At 38.8% G+C, this 16,590-nt stretch overlaps 1 protein-coding gene across 3 annotated transcripts in view; it reads right to left on the bottom strand.

The window, feature by feature from the left end:
• KIF27 (kinesin family member 27) overlaps positions 1 to 16,590 on the bottom strand; it is a 44,525-nt gene that overhangs the window by 10,771 nt on the left and 17,164 nt on the right. For all 3 annotated transcript variants that reach the window (XM_050945585.1, XM_050945587.1, XM_050945588.1), the window contains 11 exons: positions 16,039 to 16,182; positions 12,236 to 12,442; positions 11,536 to 11,711; positions 10,970 to 11,103; positions 10,159 to 10,314; positions 8,790 to 8,995; positions 8,136 to 8,333; positions 7,678 to 7,788; positions 5,213 to 5,389; positions 3,885 to 4,100; positions 1,922 to 2,128 (listed from right to left, as the gene is read on the bottom strand). In XM_050945585.1, coding sequence (XP_050801542.1) covers positions 1,922 to 2,128; positions 3,885 to 4,100; positions 5,213 to 5,389; positions 7,678 to 7,788; positions 8,136 to 8,333; positions 8,790 to 8,995; positions 10,159 to 10,314; positions 10,970 to 11,103; positions 11,536 to 11,711; positions 12,236 to 12,442; positions 16,039 to 16,182 — 1,932 coding nt within the window. The remainder of the gene's footprint in view (positions 1 to 1,921; positions 2,129 to 3,884; positions 4,101 to 5,212; positions 5,390 to 7,677; positions 7,789 to 8,135; positions 8,334 to 8,789; positions 8,996 to 10,158; positions 10,315 to 10,969; positions 11,104 to 11,535; positions 11,712 to 12,235; positions 12,443 to 16,038; positions 16,183 to 16,590) is intronic.

Raw genomic sequence — 16,590 nt, 5'->3', positions numbered from 1 at the left:
ATGAAGTAACTGTTTTGGACCTCATGACACATACAGATGAATTAATTACTGGACAGGAAGCTGGTGGTTGCCTAGGGACCAGCAATCATGACCTGATTACATTCCATATGTACAACCAGAACTAATTACGTTCCATATGTACAAACAGACTCAAAAAGGGGCTAATTTCCTAAAGTGGAGAAAAATTATGAGCAAAATATATTGGGAGGAAAAAATTACAAAAAAAGTGAATGAAAATTGGGAATTTTCTAAGAAGAGTTTATTAGGTGGCCAAAAAGCCATGGTTCCACAATCAAAGAGAACAATTTTGGCTAAAAGAAAATCCTGATTCAGTGGCAAAAGTGAAGGAAACAATTAGAAATAAAAAGCTGTATATAACAAATGGGAAAAGTGGGAAATACACAGAATAGCAATCAATATAAGTTAGGAGTTATGAAGTACTGAAAATTGATATCAGAGGCTAAACATATCCAGGAAGAATCCATTGCTGGAAGGGTGAAGGACAATAAAAAAGTGTTTTAAGTATATTAAAAACAAAATAAATCCTAGCAATGATATAGACTCATTATTAGATGGAGATAGTAAAATTGTTAATAATGATACAAAAAAGACAGAAGTGTTCAATATTTCTGTTCTGTATTTGGTAAGATGCGGCATGCACTCATCTCAAATGAGGATGATTATGTATTCTCAAGTCCATTAGTAACTGAAGGATGTTTGACAACATCTAGGGATAAACATTTTAAAATCAGCAACTCAGATAATTTGCAGCGCAGAGCCCTAACAGAGTTGGTTGAGAGGTCTCTGGCCCATTGATGTTAATTGTGAGTAAAGCTTGCAATACCAGGTTAATTCTAAAAGACTGGAAGAGTGCTCATGTTGCACCAATATTCAAAATGGAAAATGGGACGACTAAGATAACTATCAGCCAGTTATTCTGACATCAATCCCAGACAAAATAATAGAAAAAACAGTCATTCAAGAGTCATTCTTAATCTCTGTCTCTGGCCCAATGAATATTTAAATATTTACGCACAGTAGAACAACTTCAATAGGAAAGTGAGAGAGCCCCATCCCAGAATAATCTATAGCTCAGTGTTTAGGGAACTCTCCAAGAGGTAGGAGACTCAAATTCCTACTCCACATTAGGCAGACAGGTGAACTGAACTTGGGTCTCTCACATCTAGGGTGATTGCTCTAACCACTGGGCTAAAGTTATAAGGTGGTGGGAACCCACCATCATTATCTCTTGATCTTCGTTTTTCTTGAGAAAGGTGCGTAAGCCAGGTCAGCCCCAACTCCAAGTAGAGCTAGGCACCTATAGTTTTTTCCAGGATTTGGGTGTAGGCCACACCCCTCTCCTTAGCACTGGCTAGTTTAGTCTGTTCCCAACTCACTGTGCATGCTTTTGTGATTTCCATTTTCTACGCACGTAACTCTGCCTATGCACTGTTTAGGAAGCCTGGAGCCTAACTTGTGGTTGTGAATTCCATTATGTGCCAGGGCACCTAAAAGAAGTTAGGCACTGCAACACCCAGTGCTGCAACACCCAAATAATCTAGTTCCTTGCTGCTAGAAGAATCAGGACCACACTGGGAAAGGGAGGGAACCCTTACCTCCACATCTAAAAGTAAATACTGTGTAGGCTGGCAACGTCTGAGAGGAGGTTGACAAACCTGACATGTAAAAGTTCAATACTATTTACAGAAGTGAGAAACACTGCACAGTATCTGGCTCAATACAGGGGAGACCGAGCCTAACTTCAGCCATTGTCACTGAAAACACAACTTTTAAAATTAAATTTCCTTCTTTTTGTGGGGGAGAGGGATAGTTCTAAGAAACAGAATTGTTTAATTATATTACCTGTGACACTAGTGAAAAATAAAATTCAATTTAATATTATTAATCAGCCAAAACACACCTTGTTGAAGTATTTGAAGAGAATAGCTCTAAGTTCAGTAGCAGACAGGGAAACTAGTTTTCCCATTACATTGGTCTCGCTCTGTGTAAGGATTTGCGATGAGCCTCTAAGTGACTGCTGGCGATTCTGAATATTTTCATTCTTGTAGTCAATGGCGGCCTCCAACGCTTCAATCCCTTCTTCCAGTTGGAAAAGGATATGTTCTTCCTACAAATAAAAGCAGAAACGAGGTGCCACTCTCCATTTCAATTAAAAAGCTATGCAAAGGTCAGTATACTCCAATATTAATATGTTAATTTATTTTGTTATATAGACTCTGACCGTTCTGAGAGGAAATGCAGTAACATACTACAAATTGAGAAAAATATTTTTAAAAAATAAAAGTGATATTTTTCTTTTTCACTGAGGGTTAAAAACAGTACATTACTGAGTGGAGGGCTCATGAAAGAGTCTATACACTGTAAAAGGGACTTACTTCACCCTAATTTAAGTTAATTATGCTGATTGGCAGGATTTTTACCTCACACTGTGCTGGAATCTGGGAATATCCCTAGCAACATACCTTATTGTCACAATGGAAATTTGGGGATATTTCAGGTGAGACTTCCTTCTCACAAAACCCAGTGAAAAGTCAAGTAAAGCCCTTATTAATAGACAAATGGCCTCAACCAATGTCCTAACATCATAAGAACCAGCTGCGAAAAACTGATAGTCATCCACTGAAGTTTTCCTAAACAGTAGGAATTTTTAATTATATGGTTATTTGGAAAAAAGGGTAGGTGTGGGTATTCCAAGAAAGCAGCACATAAAAAATAACTTTAAAAGATCTTGATCTTCTTAATAGAAAGTACATTTAAATTTATAGTACACCTCTACCTCGATATAATGCGACCCGATATAACACAAATTTGGATATAATGCGGTAAAGCAGTGCTCCGGGGGGGCAGGGCTACACACTCTGGTGGATCAAAGGAAGTTCAGTATAACGCGGTTTCACGTATAACATGGTAAGATTTTTTGGCTCCCAAGAACAGCATTATATTGCACTAGAAATGTAGTAGTCACTATAAATATGCATAACTCTGTTTGTACATTATATACATAATCTTAATTAATAGAAAATCATGGGAGCTACAATTTTCTACCTTTAATTACCTGTTTTAAGTAGAAAGGAACTTAGTATCTAACTTATCAGGATCCTGAATTAGAGTGACAGTCTGCAAATGTGTATCTTTTTAGCATAGTGAAGATGAAGCTATGTCAGGAGAAGGAAAATGGAAATGAAACACAAAAAAACAGAACAATGCTTTTTATTAGTTCTGGTTTTTTTAGTGTGTGGATGGTGAGAAAGGAAACGGAATCTCTTGGAAGTTTTAACTAGGCTTTGTCCTGGAGTGAGAGACATAAGTTTGGAGGCAGTTTTGTCTCTTGCTTCCCATGACAGATGTCAGACCGCTGTGTCATGAGGGTGATATATTTTTAATAAGAATTTCCTGCTGGCCAATCCAGTACTGATGTCAGTTTCAGTGGTAGCTATTAGACAGCTGTCTCTAATCTATACAAGAAATTACACTGATTTAACTAAAGATTTAAATCACGCAGGTTTGAAAGTCCTATTTCAGTTTAAAGACAGAATTGTGATGGCCATCTAGAACAGAGAAGCACTAAGGGCTCAAGGAAGAAAAACAGTATGCCACAAATAAAAGAACAAGGGAGGGTTGTCAGGACACCAGCTGGAACAGACCTGCAAACCTAAACTTTCTTATCTAGCAAACCAGGCTACTACTGTTGTACTTACTTCAATTCCTTTCAATTTCCTAATTAAAAAATTTATATTTTAACAAAAACAGTTCCAATTTCTCAATTCTAGTTTATCTGATATTTGGAAACATGTTTAGATCATGATTAGTGTGTTATATTATAAAATAGTAACTAATAGTAGCTAATGGCTGTTTTTACTTACTTCAGGGGACAACACTCTACCATCTTTAAGTTTCTCATCCACACTATTTCTTCTTCTGAGCAGCTGGTCTCTTTCCTTCTGAAGAACCTGAACTTCTTCCAAAATCTGTCTCTTCTCTTCACTGGCACTGGTCTGGAGCTGCACACTTTTATCACACAATTCCTTGTCCAGCATATTCAGGCGGGTAGATAATTTCAAACTATCTTTGTTTAAAGCCTAAAAAAAACCCAAATTCACAAATGATACAAAAACGCGATCCATAATTAACCAAACTGTACATAGTTTAGACTGTAATCCCTTCAGGGTAGGAACTGTCTCTTTTCCATGTTTGTAGAGCACCTAGCACAATGAGGCCCCAATGCTATTTGGGCACTATAGTAATATAAATATTTTCTACTAACTATAAAAGTGAAGAAACACTCAAGTTCAGCTTTCTACATACAGAAAGTTAATTCATAATTTAGTCATCTGTTATAAAGACACTTGCTATTAAGAAATCTGTGTTTAAATTTCTATTCATTTTTGCTTTTAAAGCCAAATAATAGCCAAAAAAGATATTTTGTTTTCAAATTGAAAAGGGATCAACCAAATTTTACAAAGTATAATACTTTGCACTTACATAAAGGAATTTGGCTCCAGAACTCAAAAGTGTTTTACAGAAGGTAAAGAGGGAGGACGGATAGCTCAGTGATTTGAGCATGGGCCTGCTAAACCCAGGGTTGTGAGTTCAATCCTTGTGGGGGCCATTTAGGGGACTGGGGTAAAAATCTGTCAGGGGATTTGTCCTGCTTTGAGCAAGGGGTTGGACTAAATGACCTCCCAAGGTTCTTTCCAACTGTGATATTCTATGATTCTAAGAAATATCATTATTCTACATTATCCCCAATTTAAAAAGTCAGAGAAATGGAGGTACAAAAAAACAGATTGTCTTGCTTGAGATTACAGTGACAATACCAGGGGATTACACAAGACCCTACCGCTGCTTCTCTTTCTAATACGTTTTATCTAGACTCTCCAACAATGGTATTGTAATAATAGTTACATAGTATCAGGGCTGGCTCTAGCCATTTTGCTGCCCCAAGCACGGCGGCATGCCGCGGGAGGCGCTCTGCTGCTCACTGGTCCCGCGGCTCCGGTGGACCCTGCCGATGCTCCACCGGAGCCGCGGGACCAGCGGACCCTCCGCAGGCACGTCTGCGGGAGGTCCACCGGAGCCGCCTGCCGCCCTCCCAGCAACCGGCAGAGCACCCCCCGCGGCATTCCGCCCCAAGCACGCGCTTGGCGCACTGGGGCCTGGAGCCGGCCCTGCATAGTATTATATAGAGCACCTGGCTAGATCTTAGTTTCTTGATTTCCAAATGGCTCTTCTCTTGTAACAATGCTTCTTTCTTGTTTATGATAGCTTCTCTTTTCTTTAAGTCTTCTTCCAGTTCTGCTAATTCTTGACGTTGATGCAGAACCTTCTCTAGTTCTTCATCTAACCATTTCCTTTGCTCTTCCTGTTTCTACATTTCAAAAAATAATAGAGATACACATAGTATTAGTCAGGGCTCAAAAGTACCTCCTTTGTGCAGCAATCTTTAAGTACAGTACTTTCTCATCTAGAATCATAATTCTGTCAATTTCAGATTTTTATAACTTAATCCAAAATTGACATTCTTAGTGTTAACAACAGTAACTCTACAACAGAATCTTGATCCGGATCTCAAATAATTAAGTTATTTAGTTGGAGAAATTTGGAAAACCACAGCAGTATGACACTGCAAAGTCTGCTATGCACATGTCTGTATAAGACAGCCCTTGCTGAAATACACGTTATTTTCCTAATAACACTTCTATAGCTGAGGTACAGGGTGATCATTACATTTCATTGAGACTATTTACTTTTCAGAAAACAGCAATTGAGAAGAAAACGAGAAGCTAAAAACTACATTAACAACCGAAGTCAGAAAACTAGTGCACTGGTCCTACATCAAGGTGTGCTACTTGGACCTTATGCCCAAGTGAAGTCCTACTGAAGGCTTGTTTTGAACAGGTTTAATCAATGTTAGGGGACTGGAGAGCTCCAACAGGCCATCCCTTAGACGCTCCTGTGTCCCCAGGGTGAGGCACCTTTGTCCTTTTTATTTTAATGTCTATTTTCTTAGCATGTATTTCACATTTTCTGGCAGTAGAGGGAACCATGATTGGGCATATCTGGACATGCTGTATATGTGACATAAGAACACAAGAACGACCATAATGGCTTAGACCAAAAGTCCATCTAGCCTAGTATCCTGTTTTCTGACAGGGGCTAATGCCAGGTGCTTCAAGTGATTCATCCCGGTTGCCCATTCCCAGCTTCTGGCAAACAGAGGCTAAGGACACTATCCCTGTCCATTCTGGCTAATAGCCATTGATGGACCTATCCTCCATGAATTTATCTAGTTCTTTTTTTAACCTTTTTATAGTCTTGGCCTTCACAACATCCTCTGACAGAGTTCCACGCACTGACTGCACCAGGGCTCAAGGCTTCAGCCCCATGGGAAAGTGCCAGGATTCAGGGTTTCAGCACCAGGGGGTGCACCAGAGCTCAGGGCTTCAGCCCTGTGGGTTTGAAAATATTTACTGAAGCTCTGCTTCAGACAGCTCTGGCTGAATTTAAGCGCTGCTTGTGGTCATCAGAAGATGCACGCATAACTTAAGATATATGGGGGAATGCTACAGCTAAACTGTGTGGTGGAGAGGCGACAGACTCTGAACAGAGAGAAAAGTGCATCTGCCTTGCCGGACCACCAGCAGGGAGTGAGATTCTTTACTTTACTTTCTGTACTGTAGCTCAGCCTATCACATATTTGGATTGTATTGTAGTTTTCAATAAATGGTTAAAATCCATCTAGTCTCTCTCAAACTTAACTGAATTGCACTGGGGGAAGGGCAGCTCATAACATCAACAAAGTATTGAAAATAGCATCTAGAGCCCAAAAGCTGGCTATATGAGCTCCCAACACTCCTAATGCTGGAACAGCCAATACTGCAGAGATTTGAGAGAATACTGACCATAGGCAACCAGCCCGGAACCAGCACTTTCCTCATGAAGAGCTGGACACAGACAATGATGCCTCTAATTTGTTCTCAGTCTTAAAGGCTTTCTACATCCCATCCGATCACTCACTGCACTCGGTTGCCCATTCACTTTTGGTCCTATGTTCAGGCTTGGAATAATCTAGGTGGCACTGTCACAGAGGTTGCTCCACTAAAGTTGCCACAAGTAACAGAAGCTCTATGAAAAGAACTTTGAAACTGTCCACATTTGGGTGAACAAACCCAATTCACCACCCTCCAACCCACCAGCTAACCTCACCTAGTGGATGACCAGAAGAAAGGGTAAAATAGCCCTCCCAGCTGCTGGCAAAAGACTTTTACAACTCTGAGCGACAATCAGCTGCAATCCAGAGCCTGTAAGGAAGTACAGCAGAAACCCTGAACCCCTGTGCCGACCAGAAACTAAGTTCATTGTACAACAATAAAGCCAAATTAAAACCATCACTGAGAGCAAGGGCAGGCAGCCAGAAGTTATTCCTGCTCCCTGCTAGAGGATTACCTTTCTCTTTATCTCTGGTGGTCAATTTATCCCTGTTTCAAAGAAAGAAGGGCATCTAACAATTGAGTTGAGAACAATTCTGCCAATTAGCAAACAGAATCTTCCCTCCTTCCCCACAAGGCTAATCAAGAGCTGAGGAGGGGGGAGATGAGTTTTGTCTCCCCGCCCCTTGCTTCTCACAGCCCACCAAATTTGGAATAAATTAGCTACCTGTAACTGCTTTGAAGTTCCTGCTGAGTTTTTCTTCTTTTTAAAAGCAGCAATTTCTTCATTTTTAAGTTTGAGAATTTTCTGCTGTTGCTCTGTCTTTAACTGAAGTTCCTGTAAGTAAGAAGATAAAACTATTTTCCTGGCCTCATTGAGTCTATTGTCATCAAATTTAGTTTTGTTCTGAAGGAGCTAAGATAAAAGATTTCATTCCACTAATGAAGGCTGTATTGTAATGATAGGAGGTGGATAGTAAAATAAAAAAGCATAAAGAAGAAGAAAGTAATTGTAAAAATTGTAGGTGAAAAGATTTTTTATGCATATTCTTCATTTTTCTTATCTTGAAAGGCATTTCTTGTATTTATCAGAAGTCTTACAGTTATGCATCATGATTATGAGAAAGTAACGGGGTGAAATTGTACTATATGCTTATCTATTCTACAGAAAAGAAAGCCTCTTACTTTGATTTGCTGTTGGTCCCGTGCAATCTCTGCCTCAAGAATTTTCTTTTTTTCACTCTCCTCTCGCAGTCTTTTCTGTAGCTGGGCCTGCTGATGCCTCATATGATTCACAGTCTGCTCAAGTTCTGTAGCCCGTTTCTCATTTTGGGTGGATAATGATGCCAACTTCTTAGTGTCCTGCTGCTTCTTCTGTAAGACCTGAATTCACACGGCATATTTCAGTCTAACAGCATGAACACTTGAAGAAACAAAAACACATCTTAGGACAGATACCAGTAAACGAGTTCACTGATATTTGCACAGATTTAGGATTTTGTATAGTATTTTGATAGAAGACTTGTGCTACAAAGCAGATGGTTTGCAAATCAATTTAAAGCATTCTCCCTACATTCTTACCTACTGCCAAACACCACTAATCTCTTTTTTGTCCACCTTTCTAGTAAGAAAATACACTTCTCACATAAGGATATTGTTAGAGACATTTAAGTACCATCTATTGGTACATTAAGGGCCTGATTATCTACTGCAATTCCACTGACTTCAATGGAGTCACAATGGCATAAAACTTGTGTAACAGAGCAGATGATTAGGTCCTAAGTGTTCTATGGGATACAGCAGTAATTTATAACTCCTAACGACAAAAATCAAAACTACCTGCACTTTTAATTTAGCTGCATCCATCTTCTTCCGAAACTCTTTTTGTAACTTGGCCTTCTCAGCCACGTCTCTCAGCTCCTTGTTATCCAGCTCCTGAAGCTGCTTTTGTGTTTCAGCTAATTCCATCTTGGCTTGCTCACCTTCATGTTCCAGTTTTGTTATTTTCAAAGAATACTGCCTGCTTACAGACTGAGAATCATTGCCTTAAAAACAAAATATTACAAAATTGTTTGAAAATTGTGTTATTGAAAAAAAACAAGCCGCTATTTCCAAATTCCATATGAAAATCTAATCCTTAATTATATATCTAAAGAATTTACTACTACTTAGCATTTATTTCTGGTAATACCCACAGCCTACCAGACATGTTCCAACCAGAAAAAAAGACATAGTTCCTTTCCTTAAGAATTCACAATTGAATACCCTAACAAAACAGGCATAAGGTGGGGGAAGGAGTACAATATACACATAAGATGCCAGATGTTGATAGGCCTCATCTTGATAGTACAAAGTATTTATAACCCAGTTACCAAAAATATAGACAGACTATTCTCAGTAACACTCTTGTCATTATTGGCAGCTAGTTTCTGGCAAGTGTCAAAGTAGAAGTAGATCTTCAAGAGGAATTTGAATATAGCCAAGTTCAAGAAGGACATTCCTTCCGCAGTACATGGCATGGGAAAAGTACAGAGATAATTACAGAACAAATAATAATTAGGAAAGCACACTAAATATTTAATGAAGGTATTTAATGAATATATGGAGGGGCCCCAACCCACATCTGGGGCCTTAGGTGCCACCATAATACAATTAATAAACCATTATTCATAAGTGACAAAAACGTAATTATTTTATAATAGTCCCCACTGAACAAGATTAATTATGGACAACTAGAACAATTAAATAGCTAATCCTTACTTTCATTTGTACAGTAGAACTCAGAGTTACGAACACCAGAGTTACGAACTGACTGGTCAACCACTCACCTCACTTGTAACTAGAAGTACACAATCAGGCAGCAGAGACAAAAGAAAAAAGGCAAATACTGTACAGTACAGTACTGTGTTAAATGTAAACTACTAAAAAATAAAGAGAAAGTTTAAAAAATTGACAAGGTAAGGAAACTTTCTGTGCTTGTTTCATTTAAATTAAGATGGTTTAAAGCAGCATTTTTCTTTTGCATAGTAAAGTTTCAAAGCTGTATTAAGTCAATGTTCAAATGTATACTTTTGAAATATCATAACATTTTGTTCAGAGTTATGAACATTTCATAGTTACGAACTACCTCCATTCCCGAGGTGTTCATAACTCTGAGGTTCTACTGTATGTGTTTTTAATTCAAATGTGCTTTACACAAGTCAGTTACCTGTTTTTACTATTTCTTTAATGAGTTCCTCCTTCATTTTGATATTAAGTGCAAGTTCTCTCATCTTTTGCTTGGCCTCGGAGAGTCTCAGCTCTGAATTCTTTAATTTCTGCATGTTTATTACACGACTCTTATGGAGGCATTCAATCTCTTCACCTTGAAAGAAAGGGGCAATGCTGAGAACAAAGATCTGGAACACTCTATCTATCCAGAGGATGAAATTCTAGCCTATTCTCTGCATATACACTGGGGAGGGAATCAGAAAGACAGGATACAGGGAGTCTCTTCCTCACCACCTGCCATCTGCACAAAATCAGGACAGGATACAGAGTAGGAGCACTAGGTTGGGAAGGAAAGATCCTTGGCTAACATACCCACTGATGCTCCATGACCCAAAGGGGAGCGAATAATGTACTTACAGCCACATGTGGCCTTCTACAAGTTGCTTCACTTTTCTGTCTCAGTTTATTTGTGAAACAGGGATAATACAACTTACCTCCATCAATTACAAAGGTGTTGTGAGGATTAATTAAATATCTATACAGTGCTCTGGATATGTGGCACACTATATAAATGCTATATATTATTTTTAAAGCACCAACCAGTAAGAACATGAATGTATTTCACACGTACTTCAGGAAAAAAAAGTATTTAAAAACAATTCCAAATTAGGACATCAAAAGTATTTTTATTTAAAGTCCACGTTTGAATGGAAAAGATTAATTTACTATAATAACACTAAAAATGTAAATTTTCATGGTGTGACATAAGCATATGTTAGTATCTCATAATTTCCATTTGTAATTGTTACCTGTGACAGTGTCAGTTTGCAGTATGGTTTCATTTGGTAAATTGGATTTGTGCATTTGGAATTGTAGATCATCCAGTTGAAGGGGAGAACAAGGAAGACCCTGTTTTCGTGTCCATGTGCGGTTTATGGAGCGCCTAAGGAAAAAATGAAAAGCCAAGCCATATTCCAAATTTGTTTTTTTTAAATTTCATGCCAGATTATGTAATCCTAATGCACTAGGTCCTGAATCTAAAAAGACTTGCATGCTAAAATCTACTTTTACCACCACCTGCTTCCCTCAGGTCCTGCAAGTAGACATATTTATTCAAGACACATTATGCAAGACATATTTATTCAAGTGAAGATGCATTCAATCTAAAGCTATGTTAAATGGAATAGAGTAGGTTATTAGCAATACCTATCGTGTTAACTTATTTTGTGATGTCAGGCGGTTCTACAAATTTACATAAAACAACACTGTAAACTGGCTTCATGATATGACAGTATTTGGTAGGAATATACCCATTAAATATCTATTTTTGAATGAAAGCTTTAAAGACTGAATAAAACAACAACAAAAAGATTACCTAAATGCTGATTTCTTTTTGCTGTCTGTGTTCCTTTCTTCTTCATCACTGTGATCAGAGAAATGGCAGTGAAGGACTTCATCTTGGTCTTCTATATGACCCAATATAATTTGCCTGCGAGTTTGAAATCCAGCCATTACTCGGGCCAATGAGTAAGTAGGAGGGCTGGTGTGTACCTTCCAAGAGATCCAAAAATAAAACCAGGTGCAAAGTCACTTGCAGAAAACTAGGAATATTTAGAGCAGATTTTTCTACATAAATCTGCTAACACCTGAACTTGCAAGCAAAAAAATGAGGAGAGTTGCGCAAATTTTGTGGATTTCTTTTTGGAGAAACTTTTGAGAATTTGGTTCCAACTGTTACAGAATGGGATACTGGCAAGTCAGTACATAGCCCTCTTTTCTTGGAATTAATGCAGAATAAATATATCATTATTAGTAATTATTTGTATTTTAGTAGCACCTAAAGGCCCACTCAGGAGTACAGCTCCTTTGTACTGGAGGTTGTACAAATAGATTTGCATTGGATAAATTGGTGATGCGTACATTGCCACAGATCAGAAATTAATGTTTCACGCTCTTTAATGGGCTATAAGCAGAAAATGTCAATACAACTGTTAGTATCGCCTTTCAACTCTTGTACCAAAATCAGAATAATTACAAAATGAAGGAGAAAAACAGAAAATGTGTTTAGTCATTACCTTTCGGGACTCCAGTCCTGGAGCCATATGAACGGAATGTACTAAACTATTAGTGAGCGGCACACTATATGGTCTTCTTGCGAATGTCACCTCAGCTGGCCCATCTCCACAAGCACCTCTGGATACTGAGGCTGTAGTCACAGTAAACTTCTCTAACTTATCTTTCAGCTGATCAATAAGGAGTTGCTGTTCTACCATTTTCTCATTCTAAAAAACAAACCAAAAAAACCTGGTAGGTGACAACTCTATCTTATATTTACATTACTCTAACCAAAACCACATTGGTTTGAATGGTAAAGCTATTAGCAGGGTGCTGTGTTTGGTGTAGCACACTGATCCTAAATTCTCTTGCAAGGCATAAGTTTATGCAATGCACCAGTGCTAACTTCAAACAGAAAATTGATGGCGGTGTTAGTTGATTGCAAAATCTTTCGATTCTAAAACATATAATTTTAATTAAATTAATCTAAAAATATGCACCATATAATGAACAAGCTTCAAAAAGGTTTGTTAAAAACATGTCATTAACCCTTTCAGAAAGGCCCATCTCAGATATGTTATTTAAGAAGATTAACAAGAGCTGGAGCGGATACTTATGAGTCCATATTTGCTTTATTAATGCATAACTGGAAAAGAACAAAATATGAGTCAGCCAAAATTGATATTCAAAATGGAAGTTACAATCCTAAAGCATGGTGTGTATGTTTGCTCAGCAAGTAGTTCCATTCAAGTAAGTGAATTCATATAAATAAAACTACACACATAAATGTTTGCAGGATCAGGATTTTGGTTTGATCTTGCTTGCCCCACACAAGTCTGCCAGTGATGCTAGTCTGGAGAACCTACTCAACTGCCTTTCCCACAAGAGTCTTTGTGCATTGTTCAAAACTGCCCCTTATTCAAGAACCGTCATCTCTGAACTGATCCATAAAGTAATTATCTGATCTTTTTTCAAATCCCTCACCAAGATCCACATCTTTCATAACACCTACAAAAACTGCGTAACTAACAGTGGAGAAGTTAATATGACAGTCAATAAAAGACAATCAATATGAAGATATTTAATTATAAAACACATATAATGTTGTCCTATTTTGAGTGCATCTTTCTTACTCATCTGAGTCTGAGCCTTTCCCTGCTGTCTGTCCTTTGCCAGAGACTTTCCCTGCTGTCAGAGTCTTTCCCTGCAGTGAGGAACAGCTCTAGCAGTGAGGAGCTGCTTTCCCCCCAGCCAGAGCCTTTCCCTACTGCCAGAGTCTTTTCCTGTAGTGGGAAAATGCTCCAGCAGTGGGGAGGCAGCAGAACACTACACAGCTAAAAATAGGAATTTAGACAGAAAGGCCTGGCTTGGGCAAGCAGAGAACCATATAAGCTACATAACCACACTCTTCATGCAGGTCTGTACTCTCCTTGCCTAAGTCATGCCTCACTGTCTACACTGCTACTTAAACCCATGCTGGGGGGGGGAAGGGAGGGAGAATATCCAAGTACACACTCTACATGCCACCAAAAAAGTATGCAGTGTAGACGTAGCCATAGACAAGCTGTGTCCTTCTCATGCTGCCTGAATATGAACAGGGTGATCACAATGGAGACAGTCTCCCTGCTCTTACTTCTGGTGCTTGGCACCACAGTGGCTCATAGAAGCTGGGAGAAGCAGCTGCAGGGGAAGTCTTGCTCAGACCGTGATTCCCCAGGAACGAACAGTCTCAGTATAGATGGAATCTTCGAGAAATTTAGCTGCAAAATGCTTAACAAGTCTCCACTGATCATGTGCAAACTGACAATTTTCAAAGGATTAAAAATTGGCCAGATTTGAATGTTTTTTTCCATGGGAACTACAGGGCAATCCCATGCCAAATTTCAAGTCCCTGCTCCAAAATACAGTAGCAGTAGAATTTCTCAGCTAAATATTTGAAAGAATCTCTTTCCAACACAGAAAAAGAATGTATTTCCCCCAACTTCATTCTCAAAATGACTGAAATGTTTCAGCTGAAATTAAAATAAACAAATAAATAAATCAGACACACCCAACATGGAAAATTTTAGTTCGAATGGTTTAAGTTTGGAAAGTTTATAAGCTATTGAAAATAAGGTCTTATAATGGAAAGTGTCAGGCAACATTCAGTTGCATAAGATATGATATTTGCACATAATACCATATATATGTATTGCAATTTACTTTTACAGTTCTGATCCAATTTGAAGTGCCAATCAAATCACATATTCCTGTGAATTCCATTAAAAACTATTTGATTCATAGATTTGAAAACAGGTATTTTTACATCAAAATGGATTTTACACTGAAATCCATTTTGATGTAAAAACACACCTGTTTTCAGCTATCTCATTTTCATAGCTATCTCAGTATAAAATCCCAGTGGAGACAAGGCATGGGTAATTTTTACCTCACTGTAGTTAGTCAAGGTAAAAACTACCTGAGCCTCACCAGAAATTGCAGAAAAGGAAGAGAAGGAGCAAGAGAGGAAGAAGGTGATAATTGGCTTACTCACCTTTTATGGCACATTACTCAGTGACCTGCTTACAGGGCATCAACAGAGGGAGGAGAAGGAAGAGAAGATGAGAGAAAGACAGAAAAGGGAGAGTGAGGAGAACAGCACTGATTCTCCCATACTTGGAATATTTACAACTTCTTCACAAGTTTTAGGGAATGGTAATATTTGTGGATCTTATGAGACAGTCAATTTTAGGAGAAATATACTGAATATTCCATTTGTGATCTGACGGACCTCTGGCTACCAGGAAATTGCCTAAACCATTGTAATTATTTTATTGAGAAATGCTCGAAATGGAGAGGCACGTACTGTCTCCACTATTGCTAACACAGGAATCAAGGTAGCAATCTTCCTATATATTTAGGCTGAAATCCTGTTCCATTGACAAAGCTCCCAATAACTTCAATGAATTTAGCAGCGCCAAGATTTCACTCCTAAACTTTTTAGTATTATAATACAACAGACATTTCTATACAAGGCCGGCTCCAGGCACCAGCATTCCAAGCAAGTGCTTGGGGAGGCAATCTGCAAAGGGCGGCAGTCCATGTGTTTCTGCTGCCCTAAGCAGCACGCTGAATTGCCACCGTGGATGGCAGAGGGAGTCCATGTGCCCTTAGGACAGCAAGCGCGTTTCCGAGGCAGCGGAAATTTGGCGGCAGCTTCTACGTTCAGCTTCCCTCAGCGGCAATTCGGCGGCTTCTGTCTTCCAGATGAAGACAGAAGCTGCCGCCAAATTGCCGCTGCAGCGGAAACATGTGTGCTGCCCTAACAGCACACAGACTGCCTCCGCCATCCACAGTGTGCGACTTGGGGTGGCCAAAACGGTACAGCAAGCCTTGTTTCTATAACCCCTTCCATCCAAAGATCTCAAAAAGCTTTACAAACATTGAAGAATTAAGAGACACTACTCTCCAGTAATGTTGGTAAATATTACTGTTCTTGTTTTACGGATGGAACAGGGAACAAGTGACATTAAGTGATTCACCTAAGATTATGCAGTAAGTATGTGGTAGAGCTAGGCTACATTACAGATCTCCTGAATCTCAGTCCTATGTTCTAGGCACTAGACAAAACTAGACAAAGATAATTTTCTCATAATTGGTCACAGTTATGGAATCTAAGGCATAAATTGTACAGTCTGAGACAAAATTACCATTGATAAGAAAATAATTTTTGCCTGCGGGCTACAAAATTTGGCCCATACTATTAAATTGTAATTACTGCATTCTAATATGCATCTTATTTGAACCAAACTTACACAGTAAAATGTGCAAGAGGAAAACTTACCTGTAATTTATTTGTTTCTTGTGCCTCTTTAAAAGATTCTAGATGTTCTTGGTTTTCCTGTATCAGTGTTAGTATTTGATCCTGTAATACCTTCAGCTCAAGCTCCTTTTGACTGAATACTTCTTCGTCTGTAGCTAAAGCCTGCTACATAACAAAAAGGAGATGGGGTGGGATAGGAAAGGTGTTATTCTGACAACTGAATGAAGAGATTCTTCATATGGTGTTAAGAAAAGCAGATCTGAACTGCAAAATTTCCCAGGGTATACCAATGATGTGCTGATTCTAGTAGATCTTGACGATGCAGTATCTCTAATTATTCCCTCAATTTTATTCATCTATTGACCTTTTTTTGATAAGTTCCTTTCTCCCTATGATGTGGTGGAATAGGCCCAGAGGCCCCTACCTGGGGGCCTCGGGGTCCTGCCACACCCGTCTCAGGAAAAGAGCAGTAGCAAGATCCTCTAAGCTGCACAGACAGACTGTGTGGGACATGGCCAATTGGGAGAGGCTGCAAGGGGCTAGCCAATCAGTATAAAAGGAGCTGCAGTGCAG

This window comes from Gopherus flavomarginatus, chromosome 3, assembly GCF_025201925.1.
Source record: "Gopherus flavomarginatus isolate rGopFla2 chromosome 3, rGopFla2.mat.asm, whole genome shotgun sequence".
In the NCBI taxonomy this organism is placed as follows: domain Eukaryota; kingdom Metazoa; phylum Chordata; order Testudines; family Testudinidae; genus Gopherus; species Gopherus flavomarginatus.
This window is presented reverse-complemented; position numbering and strand designations above follow the sequence as displayed.